General features: G+C 38.4%; 1 protein-coding gene across 1 annotated transcript in view; it reads left to right on the forward strand.

Moving 5' to 3' along the window:
* The window catches only part of WWC1 (WW and C2 domain containing 1), a 141812-nt gene that overhangs the window by 73577 nt on the left and 40995 nt on the right, over nucleotides 1-27240 (forward strand). The window contains exons 2-8 of the mRNA XM_012552422.3: nucleotides 2016-2125; nucleotides 6527-6730; nucleotides 11781-11857; nucleotides 12356-12435; nucleotides 19769-19898; nucleotides 21492-21638; nucleotides 23248-23321. Of these exons, the coding sequence (XP_012407876.1) occupies nucleotides 2016-2125; nucleotides 6527-6730; nucleotides 11781-11857; nucleotides 12356-12435; nucleotides 19769-19898; nucleotides 21492-21638; nucleotides 23248-23321 (822 nt within the window). The remainder of the gene's footprint in view (nucleotides 1-2015; nucleotides 2126-6526; nucleotides 6731-11780; nucleotides 11858-12355; nucleotides 12436-19768; nucleotides 19899-21491; nucleotides 21639-23247; nucleotides 23322-27240) is intronic.

Below are 27240 nucleotides of genomic sequence, written 5' to 3' on the forward strand. Positions count from 1 at the left end.
TAAGAGAGTAGACCATTAGGAATTAACTGAAATAGTCTGATAAGAGGTGATGAGGGTCTGTGCTGGCTGTGTAATTGGAAGAGGAGGGGGTAGCTGTGAGAAATTTTGTAAACATAGAATTGATGAGACTTGCAATGGATTGAGTATTCAGGACAAGATAGAAGTGTAGAAAATACTTCAATTTGCAAACCTGGAAACCTGGGGAACTGGGAAGATAGTGGTTTCCATAAGAGAAATATGGAAGTTTTGAGGAATAATGGATTTAATCTATATAAAGCACATTATAACCATAAAGTAATATGTTCAGCAATATCAGTTGTTATCATCATCATCATCCATACTTTAAAATGAACTCAAATCCCACTTTCTTCATAAAACCTTCCTGATTCCTTTTGGTCAGTAAAGACTTTCCCAGGGAATCTCACAAAGCACTTTTTTATTTTTCCAATTCACTTAATCATGCAATGTTCTGCATTATAGTTATCTGTGTCTGTGTCTTATTCTCCTACTGGACTGGAATCTGTATGGGGGTAGAGACTAAACTAATCATACCTAGAGCTACAAAAATGAAAATCTCAAAGAGGTTACATTCTATTCAGAGGATACAACATGGTGATCGAAATTAAGTAGAAGTTCACTTAAGGAGGGAAAGATGACTATTGACTAGGTAGGATTAGGAAGAGTGATCAGAACTATAACTTATCAGTGACTTCCTAGTTGTATGAGCCTAGGCAAGTCACTTACCCTATGTTTGCCTTAATTTTCTCATCTGTAAAATGGGAATAATAATAGCACCTATCTTAGCAGGAATTCATATGAGGATCAAATGAAATGACATTTGTGACAAGTGCTTAGCACAGTGTAGAGCACTGTAGGTGCTATATAAATGCTGATTCCCTTCTCTTATCTAAACTTTTTAACTTTCCTAACACCTAGCACAATATTCTACACAGAGTTATTACATTTTTTTATTAACTCAATAATGAAGTCCACATGATAGGAAGCTTTAGGATAGGAATTAGGAGGGACAGGGGACAAGCAAGAACTGGGAAGATGTAATCATAGAATTTTACGTCTAGAAAGGATCTTTTATCATGAGGCAGTGTGGTATAGTAGAAAGAGCACTGGCATCAGAGGACCTGGATTCAAATCCTGTCTCCAATGCTTACTGTCTTTGTGACCTTGGATAAGTTGCCCTTTCTTAGCCTCAGTTACCTCATCTGTAACATGACCAAATGATTTCTGAGATCCCTTCTAGCTATATATTTATGATCTAGTTCCAATTTTTCATTTACAAATGAGAAAATGAGAAATTAAATTATTTTCCCCTAAATTGCACTGCTAGTTAATGGCACTCCCTCCCTCTCCCAGCATATACACTTGAACTCAGACCCAGACCTGTATTCTTTCCACAACCTGCTTCCCTGGAAGAGATGATCTTGCTGCTGTGGTTTGTCATAAGGAACAAGCACTTTTTTTCTCCCAAAACCTCAGCTCTGTCCTTTGAATGAAGAGCATAGCGCCTCTGGATCATTGAGCATCCTTTCTGAATAGAAGACATATAACTGTAGTGAAGACTGTAAGAGCCTCAGAGGGCAAAAAAAATAAAATAAAATAAAAACAAAGATGATAGTATTGGGCGGGCTGAAAAGAACCATAGAAATCATCCAGTCCAGACCTCTTATTTTACAGATAAAGAAAGGTCCCAAAATTTGAAGTGGTCCATCTAAGCCCAGATGGTTGTAAGCATGAAAGGCAGGTTCCCGGCCAGTGTAGCCAGTGACCTTTCCACTGTACTACACTGCCTAGAATTATCTTCGAAAGCCTTCTACCATATGGACTTTGTTTTGTCATTTAATAATCATTTCATAAGCACTCTGTGTGCTATGTAAGTGGGAAGGAACAAGACGGGAATGCAGGTGTTCTAAGTGCCAATCTAGAGCCCTTGCTGTTGCAATGTTCTGTGTCCAGAAGGTCATAAGCTGATGGGATCTGTCTGTCTTCTCCCCTCCCAGGTACACTAAACCTCTCACCTTTGCTGACTGCATCAGTGATGAGCTGCCACTGGGTTGGGAAGAGGCCTACGACCCTCAAGTTGGCGGCTACTACATAGATCACAACACCAGTAAGTGCCTATAATCCTTGAATCGATTTATCCCCAGGAGAACTCTGAGCAAAACGTCCACAAGGTTGATTTCAGGTCCCTGATGTTAATCCATTAAGAAACAAAGTCCTCTGAAACTTTAATTGTATAGCTGTTTAACAACCTAACCTTGCCATTCAACTTGATATTTCCCATTCACTAAATGCAGTTTCCAGACTTGTGTCAAATAGATTTGTGGGTCTTTGTCAGTGGAATCACATCTGACACTGAGAAGAAAGAAGGCAGTTGGGACAAATGGGACTCATATAATCTTGCAAATTCTACCTCCTTAACGTATCTTCCTTTTTTTTTTAAATTAAAACTTTTTATTTTCAAAATATATGCATAATTTTCAACATTCACCCTTGAAAAACCTTGTGTTCCAAATTTTTTTTCCTCCTCCCTCCACTCTCTCCCTCTCCCCATATGACACGTATTCCAATAAATGTTAAACATGTGCAATTCTGCTATATATATTTCCACAATTATCATGATGCACAAGAAAAATCAGATTAAAAAGGGAAAAAATGAGAAAGAAAAAAGCAAACAAACTACAGCAGAAAAGTGAAAATACTATGTTTTGATCTACATTCACTCCCCATAGTCCTCTCTCTGGGGTACAGATGGTTCTCCCCATCATAAGACTATTGGAACTGGCCTGAATCACCTCACAGTTCAACATATCTTTCATCTGTTCCTTTCTTTCTACTCCCATAGCTACGAACCTAGTGTAAGCCCTTGTTGCCTCCTGTCTAGACTAATGCAATTGCTTTGTACTTAGACTAAAATCTATTTTCCAACCAGCTGTTAGACTGGTATCCCTAAAGCATATGTTTAATCATGTCATTACCTTGCTCAAGAAACTCGGTAGCTCCCTATTTCCTCTACAAACAAATTCCTTTGTTTGGCATTTAAAGCTCTTTACTCTTTGACTCCAACTGATCTATCCATATCTATCTATATTCTTCCACTTCATGTACTCTACACCTAAACTTACTTGCTCATTGCTCCCCATACATGACTTTCTATTACTTGCCTCTTTGCCTTTCTGTACATAAACTATACTCCCTCTTCCCCTATGCCTCTTATAATCTGCTGTTCCCTTCAAGGCTCAGAATTCGAACCTTTTCCTGTTTCATCCACTTTTAGTACTTTTTGTATTTTTTTTTCCATTAAAATTTCTTTGTATCCATTTTGAAGTGTATTTTCTATTTAACCTACACATAGGTTGTTTAGAAAATGTAGATTTTTTTGAGGGCAGGGACTATTTAATTTTTTTCTGTCTTTGTATCCTCAGTACCTTACACATAGCAGGTATTTAGTAAAAAACTTGTTGAAATGAGCTGAAGTAGCTAGATCCAGGTTCAAGGCTATGCTCTGTCTATTGAGATAACTGCTGATCCTCAATTTGGTATGTGAGAGGAAATAACTTTTGTGCTGATTCCTGTTTTCCCTGGACCCCACAAGGCAGGCATCTGTCCCCCTCCCCTGATACTGACTGGTTTTGTCAATCCTACCAGGACTAGAAGCACAACCTGTTTGTTCTTCCTGAAAGTTTCTCTCCATTCATTTCTACTTGTCTAAGAAAGAAGCACCATAGTGTAGTATATGGAATGCCCAAAATAGAGTCTGGAAGACCTGGGTTTAGACCTTTATTCACTAAATGGCCCTATGAAAATCACTTACTCTCTCTGGCCTCAGATTTCTGTAAAATGAGTGATTTAGATTTGATGACTTTCAAGTTTCCTTTCAGACCTAGAATCTATAATCTGTAATGGGGGATAAGAGCAGAGAAGCAGAAAGCTGAAGGGTTGAAGGCCTAAAGTTAATAGTTCTATGGGTAGCAGAAATATAGATGATCTTAAAGTTCAGAAGACTTTCTTAGAAGCTGCTAATGGTATTGATTACATTGCAGTAGTGATTGTGATTGCTTATTGGACAATGAAAAATAAATAGGTCTTCAGTTGAGTGTATTTGGGGAATAAGATTAGTGCTTTGATGATTAGATGTGATCCTGAGTTAAATATGGGTATACAGGAATTTTTTCTTATCTCTAAATGCTGAGGGTATATTACCATCATTCAATCAGAGCGATAGAAAGGGACCCTGAGAGTACCAGAATATGGAAGGACTAGCAAGGAATGGCCTAAGCTTGTTGCTAGGGGTCCCAAGAAGGGAAGAGTGTTGAACCCAAAAATATTGTGTTATGTGGATAGAGGGGAATGGGATACAGAAAGTCTTTGCAAACTGTCAGCAGTTAGTGATATGACAGTGGCTATTCTGTCCCAGAATGACTGCCACTTCTATTCAAGAGTAGCATAGTTCTCCCTCATTTAAATCCAATTCACTTACAAAGACATGATCTTCCTGATAATATGGTTCTCCTGGAGAACAAAGCACTACCACCACCAAAAACAAATCTATAGCTGAAAAGGATCTTGGAGGGCATCCATGGCCCTTTCCCTATTTCAGAGATGAAGGAACTGAAGCTGAGAGATTGTGATTGCCCAAGGTAACATAGGTCATAAGTGGAAGAACGAGTATTTTAACTCAGTTCCCATGACTCTGGGTTCAGTATTTTTTCCCTGGCACAATGCTGCCTTTTTCTCATCCTGGGCAATTCCTGTTCATGCCTTTCTGTAAGTTCTCCATAGAGGCTTTGACACTATGTTATTGGGACCCTTACAGTTGTCAGGAGTACATCCAGTTCTCTTCCCTCATGCATGACCAACCCACCTCCTCTCCCAATCATAAGTAACTAAGATGACTTATTTCTTGCCATTTCTTGGTCATGAGTCATGGGTTGGTAATAGTCTGCACAATCGTCAATGATTGATACAACCGCAGAGATAATTAGAACCCACAGATATTCTAAAAGCTTAACTAACCAAATTGCTTTTAATCCCCCCACCAAGTCTTTTGAGCAAATCTGCTCACAGAAAGCAAAGTGGATCCGTGTACATTTCTAAATGTGAGTAACAGAAAGGAATGAAAGACTTAGATAAAAACAGACTTGTTTATCACCCACAAGTAGAATGCAGAAGTGAAATTTTCTCCATTTTTGTCCAACGCTTTGACTAGCTCATTTTTTGCTTTGCCCTGCCCTTTGCTGTGCCTGCTGGGGCCATTGTCTTTGTAAATTGCATACCGTCCTAGGCCCTCACAGCATCCAGGATGTCCTTGGGCCCATGCCCAGATTCCAAGCCCAGGCTTGGAGCTTTCCCCTGACACTCTTTCCTTGGTCAAACTCTGGCTGTGATTCAAGAAGCATTGCCCGGGGATTTTGTTAGGAAGTTGGTATGGCATTTTCCCTCCAGGATCCATCCATCAGTCAATCCACAAATATTTGTTGAGTGGGCTGGACACTGTAGAAGCTACAGAGAGGTATAAAATATGGCTCCATGCATGAGGATTTTGCAGCAAGTCCTGCTTTAGAAAGAATTAAAAAGAACATACCAACTCCATCGGATAGTTATAATTCAATAAGCCACATCTAGAGGTCACCACCTCTGCCAAAAGGGAGTTAGGTACATTTTTCTCATCTCTTCTCCAGGATTAAGTTGTGTTTTGGGTTTTTTTTAGTGGTGCTTTTGTGGGAGGCAGTTCATTGTTATTGTTTCTATTTACCCTGTTATAGTCCTGTGTATTTTGTTTTCCTGGTTCTGCTTGTTTCACTAGACTAGTTCATAGAAGTCTCCCCACGCTTCTCTATATTCATTCATTGTTTCTAACAGCACAGTAACATTCCACAATTTTTTTTAGTCATTCCCAGATTGATAGACACTGACTTTGTTTCCAGTTCTTAGCTACCACAGAAAGTGCTGCTGTGAATATGTTGGTGTTTATGGGGACTTTTTCTCTGTCTTTAACCCCCATGGGTTCCTCACAGTGGGATCTCTGAGTCAAAGATATGAGCATTTTTATCACATCCTTAGCATCATTCCAAGCTGTTTTCCATAATGGTTGGACCAATTCACAGCTCTACCAACAGAGCATTATTCTCCCTGGCAAAGTATAAACAGAGAACATTCTCTTCCAGTCTCCTAGACTCATGTCCTGCTGCCCTCAGAGGGGCTATGAATTTCCTCTCAGCATCTTCGATGCTTTGATCTGACAGGAAAAATATTTTTCCTTTTTCCCAGGAATCCCTGCCTGGTCCTCTTCATCAAGAAAGGGCTTTCTGGGATAGATGGACTAGTTTCTTTGATTAAGAACCTGTGGCCAGTGCTTTGAAATCCCTTTATCATACCAATCGCATACTCCAAACCCACGCCAGCCCCCTGTCTCAGACAGGGATGGGGGTGGGAGGGAGGTAACCTTCTGTTCTGTGACCAGCAGGAGGAAGGTTAGGTCCCCACCCAGGGTCTGTTGGGTCTGTTTCAGAAACTACCCAGATCGAGGACCCCCGGGTACAATGGCGACGGGAGCAGGAGCACATGCTGAAGGATTACCTGGTGGTCGCCCAGGAGGCTCTCAGTGCACAAAAGGAAATCTACCAGGTGAAGCAACAGCGCCTGGTGCTGGCCCAGCAGGAGTACCGCCAGCTCCATGATGTCTGGGAGCACAAGCTGGGCTCTCAGATCAGCTGTGAGTATCCCTTCCAGGCCCCGGACTCTAAGAGTGGGGACAAGAGAGGAAGACACCCCTTAGGTGGGTGGTTAGAGACTAGGATGCCTTCCTAAGTGTTACAACCACCAGGTAAAGAGGGGGAACCACATGGGAGGGAGCTCAGAGTGAAAGAGAAACAGTCTTTGATATCAAATATAGCAACAAGGAACTAGGTCAGAAGACTTGATTTATCTCAATTTTGCCATCTATTATCTGTGGATCTTAACTATAAAATAAAGATATGAGGTGGGCTAGAAAAGTGAATAGTGTGCCAGCCTTGGAGTAAAAAAAAAAAAAAAAACATAGATTTGGGTCTAGATTTGGGTCTTGCCTTGGACATCTATTGACTGCATGATTATGGGCAAATCACCTAACTTCTTTGTGCCAAAGCCAGTTAATCCTCTAAGCTTGCAAGTTATAGACAAGTTGCGTATGTGCCTCAGAAGGTGTACCTTACACGCCACTGGAATTAAAGGTACAAATAAAAAAAAAAGGGATAGGTGGGAGGAGAAAACCAGTACTTTATAAAGTTACGAGGATCCAAAGAAGGAAGTAATCAATAGATATCAAAGTGTTTGGACAAGTGTAAAAGCACATATAAATGTAAGGGAATTCTTTTGTTATTCTTCAGGATAACAGGTTTTTTCTCTTTCTTATCAGGAATTGGAAATTAAAGAGGACCCTAATAACTATAATAAGGGGGCACCCACTATGCACAACTACCGTAGAGAGAACACAACATTGATAGGAAACAGTCCTTCATAGATGTAACAGTGACAAAGGAAAAAAATCAAATGATCTATTTAAGAATTTAAAAATTTAAATTGGTATTATTTAAATCTGTATTGCTCAGAAGCCACCTGTTTATTCAACCGAAACAGAAGAACAACTAAAATTGAGTGAAGTTAATCAGGAAGGATTTCCTGGAAGTAATAGCTTTTAAACCAAAGTTTGAAGAAGGGAAAGGTCAAGTGTGGAATAGAAAAGAGAATGATGCAGATATTTCTCATTTAGAAAATGAGTTAAGATAAGGAGAGAAAATAATAAAACAAAGTACTAAGGTTTTTTAATTGATCTAGAAGAAAGTTTTGTTGATGTTTGGGAAAATACTTGTCCTGAGACACATTAAATTCAGGCTAAAAACAAGGTCCTCAGAGTTCTGTCACTTACACTGACTTTTATTCCAATGTGTGGCTTTAAAAATAAAAGGGGAAAAAAATTAAAAAGGAGTAATTTTATCACTCATTCCATTTCCTCTCCTTCCCTTTATTTCATTTAAACTTAAGCAGGGCCTCCATTTTCAAAGTGCACCATAAAAAGCTCCACTGGACTCCAAAGTCCTGAGCTGCCTAAATTGTGTGACATGCAAGCCATTGTAATGTTCAGAAAGCAACTGATCTCTTTTGGAGTTAAGCACCTTCCTGTGAAGTCAGCCCTTGTTTGGGCTTCCATATCCCCTTCTTAACAACTCCCTGGTCTTTGTCTTAAACAGCAGGTGCTCAGGCTACTGCAAGAAGGAAGTTGAAACATACCTCCTTGTATGCTTCATACCCAGGTCCTCCCCTCACTGTGCCCCACGTTAAAAGTACAAGGGAGGCCTTTTTGGAGTTAGCAAGAATAACCCCATGGTGCCCAGCCACCTCAGAGATTAAAGAACAGACATGGCAACAGAACTAACAAACTCACAAATATAGAATGTTTCTATTGACAAATAATGCACTCTCTCTCTTACACATATACACACACACATCTACAAACCAAAAACATGAAAAATATCAACAATGATCTTCAGTTTGTTTTCCATCAAAATTTTAAACACAAATTGTCCTCTATGTGACTTCATTTCAGAGGAAATTGGTTTAAATTTTGCCTCTGCCACTTATTAGCTGTAACCTTAGCCATCAGTTCACCTTTCTGTGCCTCAGTTTCCTTATCTGTAAAATGAGATCATTAGATTAGATTTTCCATTTTTCATTTTAAAATCTATTCTTTCTGGAGAACTTTCAGCTACTTTGTTTAGCCTTTACTTGTAGACCTAAGCAGTTTAAAGGTAAGACACTGTACATTGAAGTGCCAAGTTCTTCTAAAAAGCGTCTCTAGGCTTAGCACTCTCCAGATAGCGGCAGTATGAATTTCCATCTCTTTTGGGTCTAGAAAGTGAAGGGGGAAAGGCAGGGAAGAAGAAATTCTAACACAAGCACACTCAAAGACTAAGTCAGCTCAGTTAAAAGGACACACCAAATGACCTTTCAGAAGGTTGAGGTCTATTTTTCTAATGTTTTACAAGTATTGTTTGCCATCTAGGTAGACTGCGCTGGTCCAACCGGTAAGGCCACATACCTCTTCTCTAACTCAGATGACCCGTTGTGGCTTGCAAGGGCTTTACAAACTGTTCTTGGCCTGCCCGGGGCCTGGACCACACCTGTGGCTCAGCCCAGAGGAGAAAGACTGTGCTTGTCAGGGTTTCCCATACACCTTGGCCCCTTACATTAAGACAACCTACTTAGTACCCCACTTCTGTGACCAAGGATGGGGTTCTGAAAACACCAATTTTTTTATGGTAAAATATTGTCTCCCAAAATCTGGTGGTGAATCACATGAAAGATTTTAGGAATTGTCTCATGCTCCTCATTTACAAAGGAGGGAATCAATACCCAGAAAGGGGAAATGCTTTACCCAAGATTACATAATTAGTGGAGGATCCATGTTTTTAGTTATATCAAGATATTTGATTTTAGTTAAATCCTTTCCTTTCTTTTCTTTTCTTTTTTATAATAATAGCATTTTATCTTTCAAAATATATGCAAAGATAGTTATCAGAATTCACTGTTGCCAAACCTTATGTTTCAAATTTTTTTTCCTGAAAATTGAAGGGGGTCAGAGAGGAATATACTTTTTTCTCAGAGGTACAGGAAACCTACACAAAAATTGTCCATGTTTTAGGGCATAAATACCTCACAATCAAATGCAGAAAAACAGAAATAGTAAATGCATCTTTTTCAGATCATGATGCAATAAAAATTACATGTAATAAAGAGTCAGAGAAAAATCGACCATAAATTAATTGGAAACTAAATAATCTACTCCTGAAGAATGGGTGAAACACCAAATCATAGACATAATTGATAATTTTATCCAAATGAATGACAATAATGAGACAATATACCAAAATTTATGGGATGCAGCCAAATCAGTTCTTAGGGGAAATTTTATATCTCTAGATTCTTACTTTCATAAAATGGAGAAAAAGAAGATCATTGAATTGGGCATGCAACTAAAAAAGCTAGAAAAAATAAATTAAAAACTCAATTAAATACCAAATTTGAAATTCTGAAAATAAAAAGGGAGATTAATAAAATTGAAAGAAAATTATTGAACTAATAGACAAAAATTAAGAGTTGGCTTTATGAAAAAAAAAAACAAGAAAATAAATAACCTTTATTTAATTTGATTAGAAAAAGGAAAGAAGAAATTAAAATTGTTAGTATCAAAAATGAAAAGGATGAACTTTCCACCAATGAAAAGAAAATTAAAGTAATAATTATGAGATATTTTGTCCATCTGTATGCCAATAAATCTGATAATCTAAGTGAAATGGATGAATACTTAAAAAAAATATAGATTGCTCAAATCACTAGAGGAAGAAATAAATTACTTTAGTAGTCCCATTTTAGAAAAAGAAATTGAACAAACTATTAATCAAATCCTAAGAAAAAGTTTCCAAGACCAAATGGATTTACAAATGAATTCTACCAAATATTTAAAGAACAACCAATTCCAGTGCTATGCAAACTATTTGGAAAAATAGGGAAAGGAGTCCTACCAAATTCTTTTTATGACATAGATAAGGTGCTGATACCTAAACCAGATAGGGTCAAAACAGAGAAAGAAAAGTATAGACCAGTTTCCCTAATGAATATTGATTCAAAAATCTTAAATAAAATATTAGCAAAGAGATTACAGCAAGTTATCACCAGGATAATACACCATGACCAAGTAGTATTAGAGGCTTTCCATTTATATGACCCTGGGCAGGTCACTTTTTCTCTGTCTCAGTTTCCTCCAAAAAAAGGAGGAAGGTTGTACTTATTTATGAGAAGGTTGTACTTAATGGCCTCCAAAGTTCTCCCAACTCTAAATTTGTGGTCTGTAATCCTATATGTATAGTCAGAGTATAGTAGTGAGAGGTTGGCTGTGGCTGTCAGGGTCAATCTGAAATGAGTCACCTGAACCCAGAACTACCAGAAATATATAACCTAAGCTGATTACACAAGTGTGTATACACACACACATACACACTCACAACTGATCTGTCGATTCATTTGGTCATCACATACTATGTGTGCCTATGGGAGACACAAAAGAAGTTGAAGACAGTCTTTGCCACCAAGAAAATGATAGCCCAGTTGGAGAGACAAGATACATTCACTTGAAACATTTAAATAGCACATTTGTTATTAAAGACACCAGAAAGTCATGATTGAGCCATTGAACTTGACTGGTTACCAGGAAATTTGAGTCAGAAGTAAGGAATGATAGAGGCTTTGGTTCTGTGAAATGTTGAGGAGTGTCTCTTTATATGTTGTTGGATTCCAAATCCAATAGATGATTGGAAAAGCTCACTTCACAGGACTCCCAAAAAAGCCTGCCACCTTCCCCTTAGCAGAGAAGTGGTAGACTATAGGAGCAAAATGAGGCATACATTATCAGACGTGATCAATGTATTGATCTGTTTGGTTTAATTCCACTTCTTTGTTACTGGGATAAAGGAAAAGTCAATGGAGATTGGCTGCTAAGTTTAAAAAAAAAAATCAATAAAACATTTTTAAAAATTTTCAACAGCATTTTATTTTCCAAATGCATGAAAAGATAGTTTTCAACATTCAATTTTTTTAATCTTAAAAAGAAGAAATATACTTTTTGTAAAACATTTACTTTTATTAAAAAAAATAAAATTTTGAAAAGATTTGAAAATCACTACCCAAACTTTCTTCTTGAACTAAAAGGCTTTTCTTTTCCCTCATTCTAGTGGTCTCTGGCTCATCATCCAGTTCTAAGTATGACCCTGAGATTCTGAAAGCTGAGATTGCTACTGCTAAATCCAGGGTAAGATGTCTTCTGTCAGTTGCTCATTGAGATTGTAAAGGTCTCAGTCACCTGGGAGCACTAAGACCACAATCTCCCCAAAAATATATCTCAAAGTAGAAGGGGTTGTATTAGGTGAAAAGAGCCCACTCCATATACCTGTGGATTGATTTGGACTATGTAACTGTGACCTTATAAAAACCAGGAGGCAGAATGTTTAGCAGCATTGTGTCACTGAATCCAAAAAGTCAGAAAAGGTAGAGAGGTAGTGTAGGAAGATTCATGGAGTAAGTTCCAAATAACAGCAATCAGAGTTCAGGGAACAGAATTGTATTTAGGATCTGAGTTGGCCTGAAGTAAGATACCTTCAGACTGTTCCTTGGGTATAGGAAGGGAGAAGGCCCCTAATGTGGATCTGACACCTTGGATCCATTCCTATTCCTCAAGGGAACACGGGAATGGGAATCTTCATTTCCCTCACATTTGTAACTCAGTATGAACCTTTGTTTTTCACTGTAGGTCAATAAGCTGAAGAGGGAGATGGTTCACCTCCAGCAAGAGCTGCAGTTCAAGGAGCATGGCTTTCAAACTCTGAAGAAGTAAGTACATCTGTCCCACTTTTTGTAGGCTTCTTTCCTTCCAGCCCCCTTTTCCTCCTTTATTCTCTGTTCCTTACTCGTCTCCTTTCCTGTCCTAATGCTGCTTTTGCTAATAAGATTCTCCTTTAAAATCAGAACCAAGTGTGTATGATAAAACCTAAATTGAGTTCTAGCTCAGCTCTTTCATTAGGATGTAGATTTATAGCTAGAAGAAATTTTAAATCTAGACAGGGTTCAGCAAACTACCGTTCCTGTTTTTATATGGCCAGTGATCTATGAATACATATTGCAGCTTATTTTTAAATTAAAAAAAAATTCTTAGCTCACTGACCATATAAAAATGGGTACTGAAGTTTGCTGAATCCTGTCTAGATTTAAAGTCTCTTCTAGTTATAAATCTAGACCCTAATGAAAGAGCTGAGCCAGAACCTAATTCACTGATGAAGATTTTGCCCATTAAACATATCTATATGATGGTACTCACAATTTTAAAAGGCAGCAACCTTGGTATTCAAAGTAAATTGTAAACAGTATAACATAAAACCATGAAGTTTCCAAAGAAGCTTTTAAAAAATCATCTGCAGATTCCATTTAGTAAGTCATGATTTCTTTTTAACTTCAAACAGTTTAATCAAATAAAATAATATACATTAAACACAGTGCAGACTTTAAAGCACTGTATATAAACATGAATATTTTTGTATGTTTATTTCATAAGTGTAAGAAAACTCTCAATGTGGAAACTCCTTCTGTCAATGAAGATATGCAGCTCTCTGTAACTTTTAGTCCTAGAAAGTTCCCCCAGAGCATGGAGATTATTTCCATAGTCCTATAATCACATAGCTAATTAAAGGCAGGATTTGAAGCCAGGTTTTCTTGGCTCCAAAGCAAATTCTTAAACTCTATCCCATGCTTCTTCTTCTTCATCATCATCTCCTCTTCCTCCTTCATAGTAGTAATGGTGGTGGTGACAATAGTAGTGCTCTAGCAATAATAATTGTAGTGGTAGTGGTAGTGATCATAGTAGCAATAGTAGTAGCAGCAGCGTTTGCACTGGTAATGGTGCTGGCAGTAGTGCCATTTCTGTGGGAAATGCACAAGCCCTATTTTCACAGGGATACTATGTGAAGAGTACTTTCCCATAAAGCTTCCTGCAAACTTTGCCCTTGTCAAACATAGTCTGGCCTCAGGTTGGGAAGGCCCTTAATCCTACCACACAAAGACAGTAAGATTCAGGTTGCCATTTCCTATTTTAAAGAAAATAGTTGATTTGAAAGAAGGAAAAAAATATAGATACATCTCAAGAGGTAAATATGTAGGTTTTGAAAGCTCCTGGTAGGTCAGAAGGAAGCCCCAAATAGACCATAGAAGTTTCTCAGGCAAGGTCATTCATAAAGATAAATATCCACCTGTTTGGTATGATTTGAAAAGACTGAAATGCTCATTACCTCTGAAATACCTCTCTGAAGACCTAACCCCTCTATGCTTTCGAACGTCCTTTTCTGTTGCCTAATCTTAGTGGGGAGGTTAACAGCAGGTTTCCAAATGCTATGATTTGAAGCTCTGTCTGGTCTAGCTGGAAAAGGTTTGAGTAAGAACTTAGTATGTGTGAGATGGAGACTAGACCAGCTAAGTGATGAGACACTGCAGAGAAAGTCCAGGAGGAGAGCAGGAAGAGTAGATGAAGAGAATCGAAAACATTTGGGGCATTTTGGGCAGTCTCCTTAAAATGGAGGTTCTCAGAGAAATGAGTCAATAGAGCGAGATGCCACAGGGGCAGAGGACAAATTTAATGTGTGAAGTACAGGAACTAGAATATCTTTTTAGGGTGAGGGGGCTTCTGGGGTATTGTAAAGGCAAGTTCAAGAGGAAAATTAGGAGTACATCCTAAAGAAGAATCCAATATTTCAATTTTTTGTAAAGGCAAGTCTTGGGTTATAATTCTTTAGGCTATTATTTTTATTTTTGTTTCTGTCTAGAATCACAGAATGTTAGATGCAATAGGTACTTGAGAATTTGTCTAATCCAGCTCCATTGCAATTCATGAATCCCTTGTGCTGATATTTCATTTTATACTGGTGTTTGGGAAGTCAATTGCTTCAGCTATGATTCTCAGAAATTCTGAAGTAATTCTTAGAAATTTGAAAATTTCTTAGAATTTAAAAATCTTAGGTATATTTTCTCTTTTCTCTATAAACTGTCCTCTAAATTTCTTCCTTACCATCTAGTTGTTCTTATTTATGCCTCCCCAGAGAACATTCCTTTGAGCTCAGATACTTTTGCTCAGGATTCTATTTTTCATCATGCTCTTATTAAAGTCCCCAAGAGCCTCAGTTATCATTGTCTCAGACCAAAACAGTGTTTCCAGGTGAGTCAGGTATTAATTATAGACAGTAGAGTAGCCATTATCATCAGTGTCACTCTTAATCATGTGCAGTGATTTCTCCATTCCCTGAACTCCAATAGCATTATTGTGTGTACAACTCATTTGACACTTAGCCATAAGTATTGTTAGCTATCTCTTTATATCCATTCATTCATTCACTCACCAAATATTTGTTCAGTGCTAAAGTTGTGCAATGGATTGCCTTAGGTACTGTTTGTACCTGTCTTATCTCAACTGTATTTCACATTGCATCTAGTACAGTGCCTGGCACAAAGTGGGTACTTAATGAATTTGGCTAGTTAATTGATTGATAATTGTGGATTAATTATAAATGCCCTTCTCTTAAACCATTTTGAAGAACTGTAGGCTCCTGGTTTTAAAGAAATTTAAGATTGATTCCATACCTTCAGATACTTCGGCTTTCAGAGCTACTTTTCTCCCCTTCTGTCTGGCACCACCTCCTTTTTCCTTGTACCCCTAAGAAAAAAAAAATAACAAATCTCCAGAACCATTTGAAAGATGGGTCATGAATTGTATGTGTGAGGTGGCCCTTTACAAGTGAGCAAAGTCATAGTTCTCTTAACCAACTTAGCTATTTCGACTTAGATTTTGGGAGTCATGGATCATACACAGCTCATGGTGCCTGACACAGACAATCCTGTGTCTACTCTTTGGTATAAAGTGCCACTAACCAGTGGCCCAGTGCCCCAGTTCAGTCATCATTATTGTCAACCTCAAGAGGCACTATAATATAGTATATAGAGGGCTAGCCTTGAAGTTAGAATGTGCCAGTGGCTTAAGGCTGCTACTCTGGGCTTGCTTCCCACTTCCCATATATACTATGAAAGTCACTCAGCTACTCAGGGACCTAGGCAGCTACCTAATACAGGAAGTCATGCCGCAATATCAAGTTTGCCCAGTCATTGGGACCCTCCTTACCAGGAACAATCCAGGGTGATTGAACCACGGGTCTGGACCACCCCGCTCTAAAAATAATAATAATAATAATTGGCCACAAAGCTTATTAAAGTCTGAGGAGCATTTTGCACATGTTGCCCTCTCTGAACTTCCTAACAACCCTGTAAGGAGGGGGCTATTATTATCACCACTTTACTTTTATATTATTATACCATTTATCACCACCTTTTACATGAGGAAGACTGAGAGGCTGAGAGACATGCAGTGATTTGCCTAGGACTACAGCTAATAAATATCTAAGGTAGAACTGGACCTTGACTCCTCTCTTTTACACCATGATGCCTCTGTAATGCTATGTCATCTTCTGCTGTTATCTCCTGAGGGTCTATCTTGTCCATCTCCCTAGACTGGAAGCTTCTTAAGGAAAGAGTCTTAGGATCATAGATATAGAGCCAGAAGCTACTTCAGAAAAAGAGCCTTATCTTACAGATGGGAAAACTCAGGCACTAAACAGTTGATGTCTTGTCTGAATTTACATAGGTAATAATTAGCAGAATGGATTTTAACGCAAATTCTTTGAACCTAAAGCCAAGATTGTTGATTCCACTGTACCACACTGCCTTCCTAGAACCAGGACAGAGTCACACGATGCTTACTAATTGATTGATATTTTTGAGCCTCAAATCTTCCACTCTTCAGTTACTGAAGTAGCTCCTGTGTAAATAGTTCAAGGGTTACTCATTCACAACTCAAAGTTCCCCTCCCCCAGCCCATCCTTCCATGAAGTGCTGGTTAAGTTAGAAGGTTCCCTATTCTTTTCCCAGCTACCCAAAAACCTGTTTTACCACTTTGCTCTACTGTGGCAGCCCTGAGAGAAAAAAAAGTCCAGGTTTTTCACAAGCTGACACCCAAACTCCAAAGACAGCTCTCCTCCCCCTCAGGCACAGAGATAAGCCTTGATTGGCAGCTCTGACCAACACCAACCAGAACTCAGCCAGAAATTAGACTTCATGGATGGATGGGCCGGAACGTGAATGATGAATGATATACTACCATAGTGCTATTATCATTTGGTTTCTTAAAACAATATGCAAGAGTGATAGTTCCTGCCAGCATAAAACGCTGTCTATTAAACACTTACTATGTGTAAGATGCTGCATTAAGGATTGGGAAGATAGAGGTAAAATGAACACCAGCTTTTTGCCTTCTAGCATCTATACAACATTTCCCCAGTTTAAGAAAATCCAATATAGTTTGAGGAGGAGGAGAGTGCTATGACTAGGGTTAGTTACTTAAGGGCTGTTGTGCAGTCCCTGGGTTACCCAGGCCCCTATTTGACATAGTTTGAGGAAGTGGAGAGTGCTGAAACCAGGGTTAGCTACTTAAGGGTCGGTGTGCAGTCCCTGGGTTACCCAGACCCCTGTGCTCCTCAAGCAGAGAAGGAAGGGAGAAGGCAAATCCATTCATTCTGTTGTTTGTCAGCAGTTCCAGCTTGCATGTTTCTTCTAACTCTGTTTGAAATACAAACTTGAAAGAAGATGGAAACTAATGATTAAAAATAAGTTTGGGGTATTATCTGGAAATATCCATGGATCAAACTCTTCTTGTTCCTTGTGATTAGGAACAGCTGAAACTTCATCAGTTTGGGAGAAAGGGTAGCACATTTCACTCTCCCTTTTCCCTTTTCCCTTTTCTTATTGCTAACCAGGTAAGAGCTGTCTGGACAGGAAAAGAAGGCATTATTTATTGCCAGGACCCTCCCCACATTTGTCCATTTTTCTCCTTGACCTTTTATGGTTCTTTGGACCTCTGAAGGTTCATGAGAAAGGACAGCTGTGCTACTTGAAAATCCTTTAAAAAAAAAAAAATCTATCACCACTTCCAAAAAAAAAAAAAAAAAAAAAAAAAAAAAGATTCATTCACCGACACTTATAATGGTGATCCTTTGTTCTTTTTTCCCCCTTGCATTCCCAGAGTGTTCCCTTTCGGAGTCTGTTCTTTGGAGCCAAATTCCACAGACTGGGTTGCTAAGGCCTCAGAGAGAAGTCAGGTAGAGGCTGCTTAAGGAGCAGGCAGCAGAGAAGACAAGCTTCTTTTGTCCCATCCCGACTGGGGATTCAAAGCTATTCAAGCTGCCTTGGCAGAAGGTTGCTGGGCACAGTCCCCACCCTACAGCCTCCAGCCCCCTGGACGTGCTCTGTCGGCTGGTGTCTCCCCCTCCGCCATTGGGCGCCTGGTTCCAATCAGCGAGGGTGTCCCCTTCTGCAAGTGCACTTATCCTGGGGGAGCCTTTCTTCCGTTGAGCATCTTAGGCAGGATTCCGATGGGAAAGGCCCTGATTAGACTAATTTTTCTGATTAAACCAGAGAGCAAAAGGAGACATTCTGGCAGGCTTGCCAGGACCCAAGTGCTTGGAGGGAATAGACATTCTATTTTTAGTGGGAACTGATAAATGGAAGCTTTGTTTTCCAGGGGCTGGGCTCTCCCTGTGGAGCCTGAAATAACCGAAGGGGGCTGTGTTTAGGCTGAACTCCCTCTTTCTTGGTCTTCTGTTCAAAGGCTTACAGATGATGAAACCTTGTTGAAAATCATGTTCCTTCAAGTGATTCCCTTCTCAGGTTATTTTTAGACAAGGACAGCTTGGCCTGCACATGGAATCAGAAAAAAGTGCATTAGCTTTTTATCATCCTGAAATAATAGGATTGTGGTGTTCATTCAGAATATGTGACTTACTTTGATTTTATGGAGGGAGGACCTCAGGGTGGGCCCTGGGCAAATTTGTGAAGTCGACAAAATTTGTTCTTTCTGTTCTCCTTTTTCTATTGTACCCTCTCTCTACCCTGATCGGCTTCACCCTGCCTAGTTCTGCCCTCCAGGACACTAGTCCATCTTGGTCCTCACACTTTTCTACTCCCTTCCCCAACAAAAGCATAGACTGCCAGATGACCAAAGGATTTACAGCTAATAAGCCTGTAGAGGTCAGTTAGTCTAGTTCTATCATTTTCCAGATAAGGAAACTGAAGAGAAATAAAATTACTTACTCTGTGTCACAGTCAGTAGAAAAACTAAAATTTTAACCCAGATTTTTTGAGTCTACACTTAGTGTTTTTGTTTTTCCACATTGTTCTTCATCAAAATGTCCTTACTCTTATCCAGTCACTTAGAGTCTGACAAACTAATTGAGACAGGGGTTAATTTGGTTTGACTCTTTTATAGCCAAGTAACCTGTTAGAAACAGCTAAACAGGTGGCTCAGTGGATAGAGAGAACTCAGGAAGACCTAGGTTCATCCTGGGCCTCAGACACCAGTTGTCCTGAGCAAGTCATTTCATCTGTGTCTACCTTATCTGTACTTTTATCCCAGTTATAGAGATTAGTACATTCTTCAGAAAATTGGGATATTATTAGCACCTCCTCCCACTGTTATTATGAGGATAAAATGAGATAATTTCTGAAAAGCACTTTGCAAATCTTAAAATTATATACTATTATTATTTTAATATATATAGTTCAGTGCTGATATTAGAATATATAATATGTAATCTAAGATATGTAACCTACCTGGGATTTTTAGGCATTGTCTCCTCCCCCGCCCCCCCCCCCCAAAAAAAAAAAGATCCAATTACTTAGCTAAACAACTCAACTCTTAGACCAATGGGACTTAATCATCTATCTGCTGTTATGTATGTTGGTTGTGTGATCTTCTGTTGCCAGGTGCCATGATAGAAGGCTTGAATCAATTAGTAATTGTAATTGAAGCTAAATGCTGTTAATTATATAAATTCAAGCAATTTGAACACATATGACTATCTCATTTTCTAACCCAGTATTGAATAAAACTGATATCCATGTCTAAACACAAAGGTGTCACCACAGGCAAGCAAGTTGGGGAGTTATTGTGAGGGTTATTTCTGGCAGCCCTCAAAATCCACCATGAAGATGACTACCTATCCTACTTCTCTATAGGCTTGCTCAAAGTCCCCATAAGTTACAATCACATCCTTATTGCTTTGTTTTAACTGTCTCCTAGAATTGACATGAAAATGTCTGATGCTCAAGGTGGCTACAAACTGGATGAAGCACAAGCTGTTTTGAGAGAAATGAAAGCCATCAAAAAGGCCATTACCTGCGGGGAAAAGGAAAAGCAGGACCTCATTAAGGTATTGGGATAAGGGTAGAATGGGAATAAGGGTAAGGAAAGAACAATACACAAGGGAGGTTGCCCTCCTTTCTTTTGGAACTAATGCACGGAGCCAGGCTGATACATAAGACCAGCTATTTGGGATTGCCTGACCACATAAGAGGGCAAATAGTTAAAAATACTAATGTATCTGCTAATCATGAAAAAACATTTCTGAAACATTTGGTCCTGTGAAAAACATCCCTTGAAAGGAAACTCAGTTTAAGACAGATAAACTTACTGACCTAGGCAAAAAGTACAGACACAAAAGCTATTGAATAAAATCAACAATAATAATAGTACACATTGATGTGGACCTCTGTGTTTATAAAAATCTCACATAGATTTGACAAGAGCTATTCTTCCTTTTTTTGAGATCCCTAGGGCCTAGCATGGTGCCTGGAATAGAGTAGGCACTTATTAAAATTATATGGAATTCAGTCGAGGAAGTAAGCATTTTTTTTCCTTTTTTAAAAAATTTGAATTTAAGAAACATCAGTAAACATTAGCATTTTCATATATAGAAAATAGAAAAAGAGAGTCATATCTAAAACTACAAATCTCTATTCTCTATCACTTAGCTTCTTAAAGCATATATTAAACTTAATATGATTACAAGCATCATCCTGCTTGTATTGAAAAATTCCCTTCCAAACTTTCTTCTGCTCTCTTCTTTGTATTTTTAGTGGGGTTTTAAAGGGCATTTTTCTTATTATTTTCTTCTCCTTTTGGTCTCTCTTTCCCCTTCCCCTCCCATCATCAAAATGAAAGTTTTCCCTTGAGACAAATAAGTTTGGTTAAGCAAAATTCACACCTTGGTCATGTCTGAAAATGCATGTCTCATTTTTTACCTGTGAAAGTCCCAACATCTCTGTGCCAAAATATGAGAATAATGCTTTATGAGCAGTCTTCTTGGTCATGATTGAGCATTATGTTTGATAAGATTTTTTTATGTCCTTCAGAGATGTTTTACTTTATTATAGTCATTGTATAAATTATTTTTCCTAATTCTGCTTCTTTCACTCTGTTATCACTTCATGTTTACTCTCTCTGTTCATAAGTCTTCCTAGGTTTCTTTGAATCTGCTTCTTTATTCATTTTTTATCAATCAAACATGTTTTAAGGGCCCACTGTCCTAAGCATATAAAGACAGAAATGAAATAATCCCTGCTCTCAAGAAGCTTACATTCTTTGGGAGAAAGCAATATGTGGATATATAAGTACATGAAAATATATAAATATATGTATGTACTTTTATAATAAAAGGCAATATGATAAGTATATATATTAGGTAGGTATAATACAATTTAAATTCAAGTGTAAGAAGACATACTAATAGATGGGGAAATTAAGAAAGGTCTCTCAGAGGAGTTTCATTTGAAACGACTTTTGAAGAAAGTAAAGTTTTCTAAGAATCCAAAGTAAAGAGGAAGCACATTTTAGCCATGAAGGACTTGACAATTTGTACAAGGTCATGGAGCTAGGACCAGTTTAATTGGATTGAAGGAAATCTTTGGTTCTTTTACTTGGAAAGGAAAGAAACAGTTACTAATCCTGATTTTTATCTGACTAGAGCCTGGCTATGCTGAAGGATGGTTTCCTCACTGACAGAGGGTCCCACTCAGATCTGTGGGCTAGCAACACTTCCTTAGAAAGCTCCAGCTACTCCCTGCCCAAGCAGTATATGGATGTGAGCTCACAGACTGAAGTCTCTGGAAATGTGAGTAGTATAGCAAAATTGTGTTTTCTTCTGTCTTCTGGGACCAGAAACTCATAAGAAAGTTGTGGGATGCTATCCTAATTACCTTAAGCCACATTTGACAAGAAGTACCCACAGTGTATTAGCCATTGGCGAGGTTTTGCTATGGAGAAAGGGCACAAGTGTTTTGCCATTCTGGTTTTCTCTCTGGCACAAGTAGTTGTTTGCACTGAATGAGTGGCTGTTTAAATTGTTAGTCCATTAAGTGCAAGGTTAGGTACAATTCTCTTAAGAGCTTATGGTCCTGGCCATTTCAGTTGGTGATTTAAAACATAAAATAAAAGCCCTTTTCACTTACCCTGAGTATTGGATTGTTGTCTAGTTCTATTGCTTTACCCTATCTTCATTTTTGTCCATCATGTATAGTGCAATTCATTGGAATTGTATTGAAATTGAGTTCTGCTTTTTCTTTCACCTGATGGAAGACACAACAGGATAAGGTAGAAAAAATCCTGCATTTAGAGTCAGAGACCTTGACCAACCCTGCTAACTATGTAATGTTGGAAAAGTCATTAATTTCTCTGAACCTAACTTTCCATATCTGTAAAGTGAGGAATAAAACAAAAGGATCTTTTAAGATCCTTCCCTGTCCTAAATCCCATAATGTGTTCTCTCTTCCTACTAGTACCAAAATAAGTCCATTTCCATGAAGGTGCCATTCTAAATTGGCTAAAGCTAAACACAGGTTTCAGTAATAATTGTTAAGCTTCATAAAAATGAGTTCAAAGGTCCTCTTATAGCCTCTGAAATTTTGTGATTCTGAAATCTCTGTTTCTTTCCGAAAGGAGTAGCCTTTCTGGAATAAGATTGACTTGTGGAGATCAGAAACCCCCAGAAGATTTTTTTGTGGGTTAGCCAGACTTTAGCCAGTTTTCCTCCTCACCTCCCTTAGTCCCTGTGGTTAAACTATATTCCTATCTGATTTCTGTAGCTGCGTTCACACTTGTGAAGAGAAGTCATGTCCGTACGTGACCTGGTGAGCTGTGTAGCTTCTTGCCACACTTTACAATTAGCACCGCGAATGGGGCTGCTTTTCCTGCCACCACCCCCATTTCCCCGAGTCTGGCCATGAGCTGTGTGCCGGAGGTGTAGCTGAAGATGCCTCTTGCCCCCTTCCAGTTTCCCATCCTCCTTCCCATCCCTGCTCCCCTAGTGTTTCACTACTGACTTCAGTCCTATCAAGTTTTCTTTTGATTCTTCTCCCCAGAATGGCTTTCGTGTTTCTTGGCTGTCCCTGCTTCCTTCTCACCAACTATTCCCCACGCTTCTGCAGCTAGGATGTGGGGGAACATTGGATGTCCAGAGTTGATTTTCCAAGCAGTGGGCAGGGAGGGGAAGTTATGTGTCTCTTTTATAGTATATCTATCTGTCTTGAGTCTGTAGCTAAACCCCGTGATCGGGAGCAGGCAACTGCTGTGCTTTCCAGTCTTTTCTGGGATCCCTGAAGTCAGGCTACCAACTTAAGGGAGTAATTAGTTGTTCCCCAGTCAGACTATCCAGCCTCCCATAATGTCTCCAAGCTGAAGCAACAGTAATCACGTAACGTATTGACTTTGTACTTTCCTCCCAGTTCAGTACAAGTGGCAACAATCAGTTGGCTGAGAAGGTCAGATTACGCCTTCGATATGAAGAAGCTAAGAGAAGGTAATTGGTGGCTTGGGGGTGTCTGATATTATAATGTCTGTGGTAATGGCTGTTCAGCTTACAGTGTAAAGAGATATATGTTTGAAGAGAGATCCATTAACAGGTATAGCCAGTGTTTTGGGGCAAGGAATGGGTTGTAGAAAATCTCAGCCCTGGGGTCTGGTACATATCCCATAGCAAAGTGTGCTTTTAGAGGGCACAGCTTTAGTTACTGAAGGAATTTCATATATTTAGGGTACTTTAACAACTATTCTCCACTGTCACTGATAACATGCAACCTAGACGGGAATGCCTTGGAAGCCTGCTGAGTTCTTCATCAGTATGAACAGCTATTCATTCTTGGAATCAAACTCAATTAGATAAGGTTGCTGAGTTGTAATTTTTTTTTCCCTCAGGAATAAGGGGTTTTGTAATATTCTAACAAAATCTTAAATGCACAAATTGGAATGGGCTAAATGGGAGTGCTAATATGGGAGAAACAGCCACCTTATCTTCCTGGGAGTAAGCACCCCATGCCTGATCGTTTTTGTTTTCCATCCCTAGTTCCCTACTTCAAACAACTCAAATCAGGTATATATCCAGAATTCAGACGACCTCTTGTTCTAGGGAACTTGTTTAGAAAAATGATTCTAAGTGCAGTCATCATCTCTGCCTATTGACTTGCCTGGCTTCCTTCAGATCCCAACTATAGGAAGCCTTTCCCAATCTCTCTTAATTCTAGTACCTCCCCTGTTATTTCCTGTTTATCTTTTATTAGTATATATTTGTAGTCTTTCCCATTGGATCATGAGCTCCTCTATCGCAACGATCATCTCTTGCCTTTCTTTGTATCCCCAGTTTTTAGTGAAGTGCCTGACACATAGTAGGTATTTAATAAATATTTATTGACTGACTAACCCAGGCATCCCTGCTTCTTGAGAAATGACTACATGCTTCTGACATTCCATGTATATGGTTAGTTTGGGGGATGGCAGCTGAAAGACTGAAATCATGGCTTAGGCACAATATCACTCCCTGAATCAAGGTTGCTGATTGTTTTGTTCTCTCCAGTTACCTCGATATCATTTTAATTGAAAAATGCAAGAAAGTCTGTATAGGTAAGGAGGGGGAAAGAGGAGCCAAAGAAGCATTTAGAAAGATTTGTTTTGATGAAACACTCTGAAATCTAATCTATATAAATGATATCAGGAGGGAGCAAGTGACTACCAACACCACAATACTCTTAAGAAATACATGTATTTAAGGACAAACAAAAGAATTCAACAGATCATGTCTCCTCTTTCTTTTTTTCCTATGACACTTTTTCTTCGTTGAATTATAAAGCTAAGCTTTATCAGACTGCTGGAACACAAATCACCTTCCCTAAAAATAACTAAGATGAATTTCTAACAATTGTGGAATTTATATTAATTAACAATAAGAATCCCTGCTATGGTGAACTCATGAAAGAACATGAACAACAATAAATGAGCCTGGGAGGAAATGTGTGTTTTTCTTGTTAGGAAACTTTGAAGGCAAGTCATGTTAAACTCCACATCAAAATCATTAAAATAAATCAGGATCTTCCTGAAAGCATTTGACTACATGACTTAATGGGAAGAATCCAAGTCTGGGAGTCAGGAGACCTGGATTTTAGCTTCAGGTCCACCATTAATTTGCCATATGACCTAAGTCAAGACATGTAAGTTCTATGAACTTCAGTCTTATCATCTATCCAGGGGGTATAACCATGTCAGTCTTACCCAATCCAAGAGAAGGAGTAAGGATAAAAGGAAATAATACATGAAAGTGCTTGAAAAGGTAAAAACCATACCCCACAGTCAAGTCTTCAGAAACTAGAGCAATTCAGCTCTAGATCCATCATCAGAAGAATAGCAATCAGGAAATGAATTCTTTTGATCAAAGCAATTCATGAAACTACCTGCTAAGACATGGAAAGATTGTGATCCATGTCAGTATTTCAGTAGCAAAGGGGAAGAGGGGAATAGAGGACTGGAAGAGAGGGTGGTACAACTGAAAGAATCATAGATTTTGTTGTTGGTGATGTGGTGTTATACATTGAGGTCATTCCCATGGGGAAGAGAGGACTGAGAAAAGCTTCATGTCGAGAAAGAACAGTTTTTGGTTTGCCTCTATCAAGGACTTCATAAAATAATGCCTGAAAAGTTGCATGTGAATCAACTTAGTGGAAAATTATCTCATATCCTCACATTTTTGGAGATTTCTTAGTTCTTCAGCTAACAGTAGATAAGTGTGTGAAAATATTTCTAAAAATTCACTTTCTGCAAGATGTTTCAAGAATGCTTTTCTAGTATAAAATAGATAATCTTGTTGTATTTAGTACGGATTTGCTTTATTCTTTGCTTTTTTCCTTGTTTATATACTGGGTTTTTCCAAATAAAGAATAAGCTCCCTGGGGGCTCAGATTATGTTTTATATTTTCTGTGATCTCTGTGGAACCTAGTATAGTATCCTGTGCTACAGTAGTTACTGCTATAGGAATGTGGGTATGTATTCTCAGTGAACCTAGAAGTTCTTATAATAATAGTAATAACTGTTGTTTACATAACATCTTAAGATTTACACTGTGCTTCATCAAACTTTATGTCATGTGAAAAGTAAGTCTAACAGAGTGTAATAGGGAGTTACAGACTACTTGCCTGAATGCCTGCTGGGGAGAGATGATGGGTTCCTGTTCAGTGTGTTGAGTGAAAGATAAAATGATTGAGGACACAAACATGCATCTTCTGAACATTATGATGCCTGATAAATGTGGAAATATATTTAGAAGAATTGCATATTTAATCTGTATTGGATTACTTGCTGTGTAGGGGAGAAGGGAGGTGAGAGAAAGAGAAAAATTTGGAACATAAGGTTTTGCAAGGGTGAATATTGAAAACTATCTTTGCATGTATTTTGAAAAATAAAAGGCTATTATGTATATACATATATATGTATATATTTTATATATATATATATATATATTGATCTTCTGAATATATTCATGCCTGATAAATGTGGAAATATATTTAGAATTGCACATATTTAACCTATATTATATATATATATATATATATATATACACACAAATAATATAAAAGATATCTAGGTCAAGATCTAACCAAACAGTAAAAGAAACTGAGTTTGGGCTAATTGTGTTTGTTCAGACAGGTCCTGGGAAAATGTTGATTCTCCCTATTATCAAGACAGGTTATATGAAAATTGATATCCCTTTGATCAAGATTTGGGTGAACAAGTCATGTATCCCAAGATAGCCAACTTCCCACTGTTTTAACCAATCTGAGTTGAATAGGCACCTTTCAGGAACACTTCCTGTTCAAAGGGCATATGAGCTATGACCCCACCGCCATTAGAGATCTTTGGTTTAAGAGGGCAGCCAAATGACAATCCTTTTATTAACAACCTGATGACTTTATTAATAAAATGATTAAATTACCCAGGAAAAAAAAATCAATGCATGCCAATTGCCAGGCCCCTTCCTTAGTTCAGAACTTGACCCCAAATACAGAGGGAGACAGACTTTCATTCATTAAAAAAACAATTCAACAAATAAGGAAATAAAGCAGCTTTAGGTAATCTGATTTCTAATTAGATGAAAGATTAAGGATTTTCCAAGTTGGGAAGAGGATGAACAGGAGCAATTCCTGAATTCAGGAAAAGAGGTATCCTCATTATCCCTAAGCATCTGTAAACAATCAAAAAAACATGGGAACAATAACTAGTTGATCAGTATGGGGTCAGTTTTCAGGTAAGATATATGGGTTGCTTAAGATGTACAATTGTGAGAAAACTCTCCTTATATCAATCTTTGGGTCTAATTAGGTTTCTGGTCACCATGACCTAGAGCCTAAAAAGCATATAGAAGTGATACATCTTCCTAGCTATGTAGAGCTAAGTT

Source organism: Sarcophilus harrisii, chromosome 2, assembly GCF_902635505.1.
Source record: "Sarcophilus harrisii chromosome 2, mSarHar1.11, whole genome shotgun sequence".
NCBI classification, from domain to species: Eukaryota; Metazoa; Chordata; class Mammalia; order Dasyuromorphia; family Dasyuridae; genus Sarcophilus; species Sarcophilus harrisii.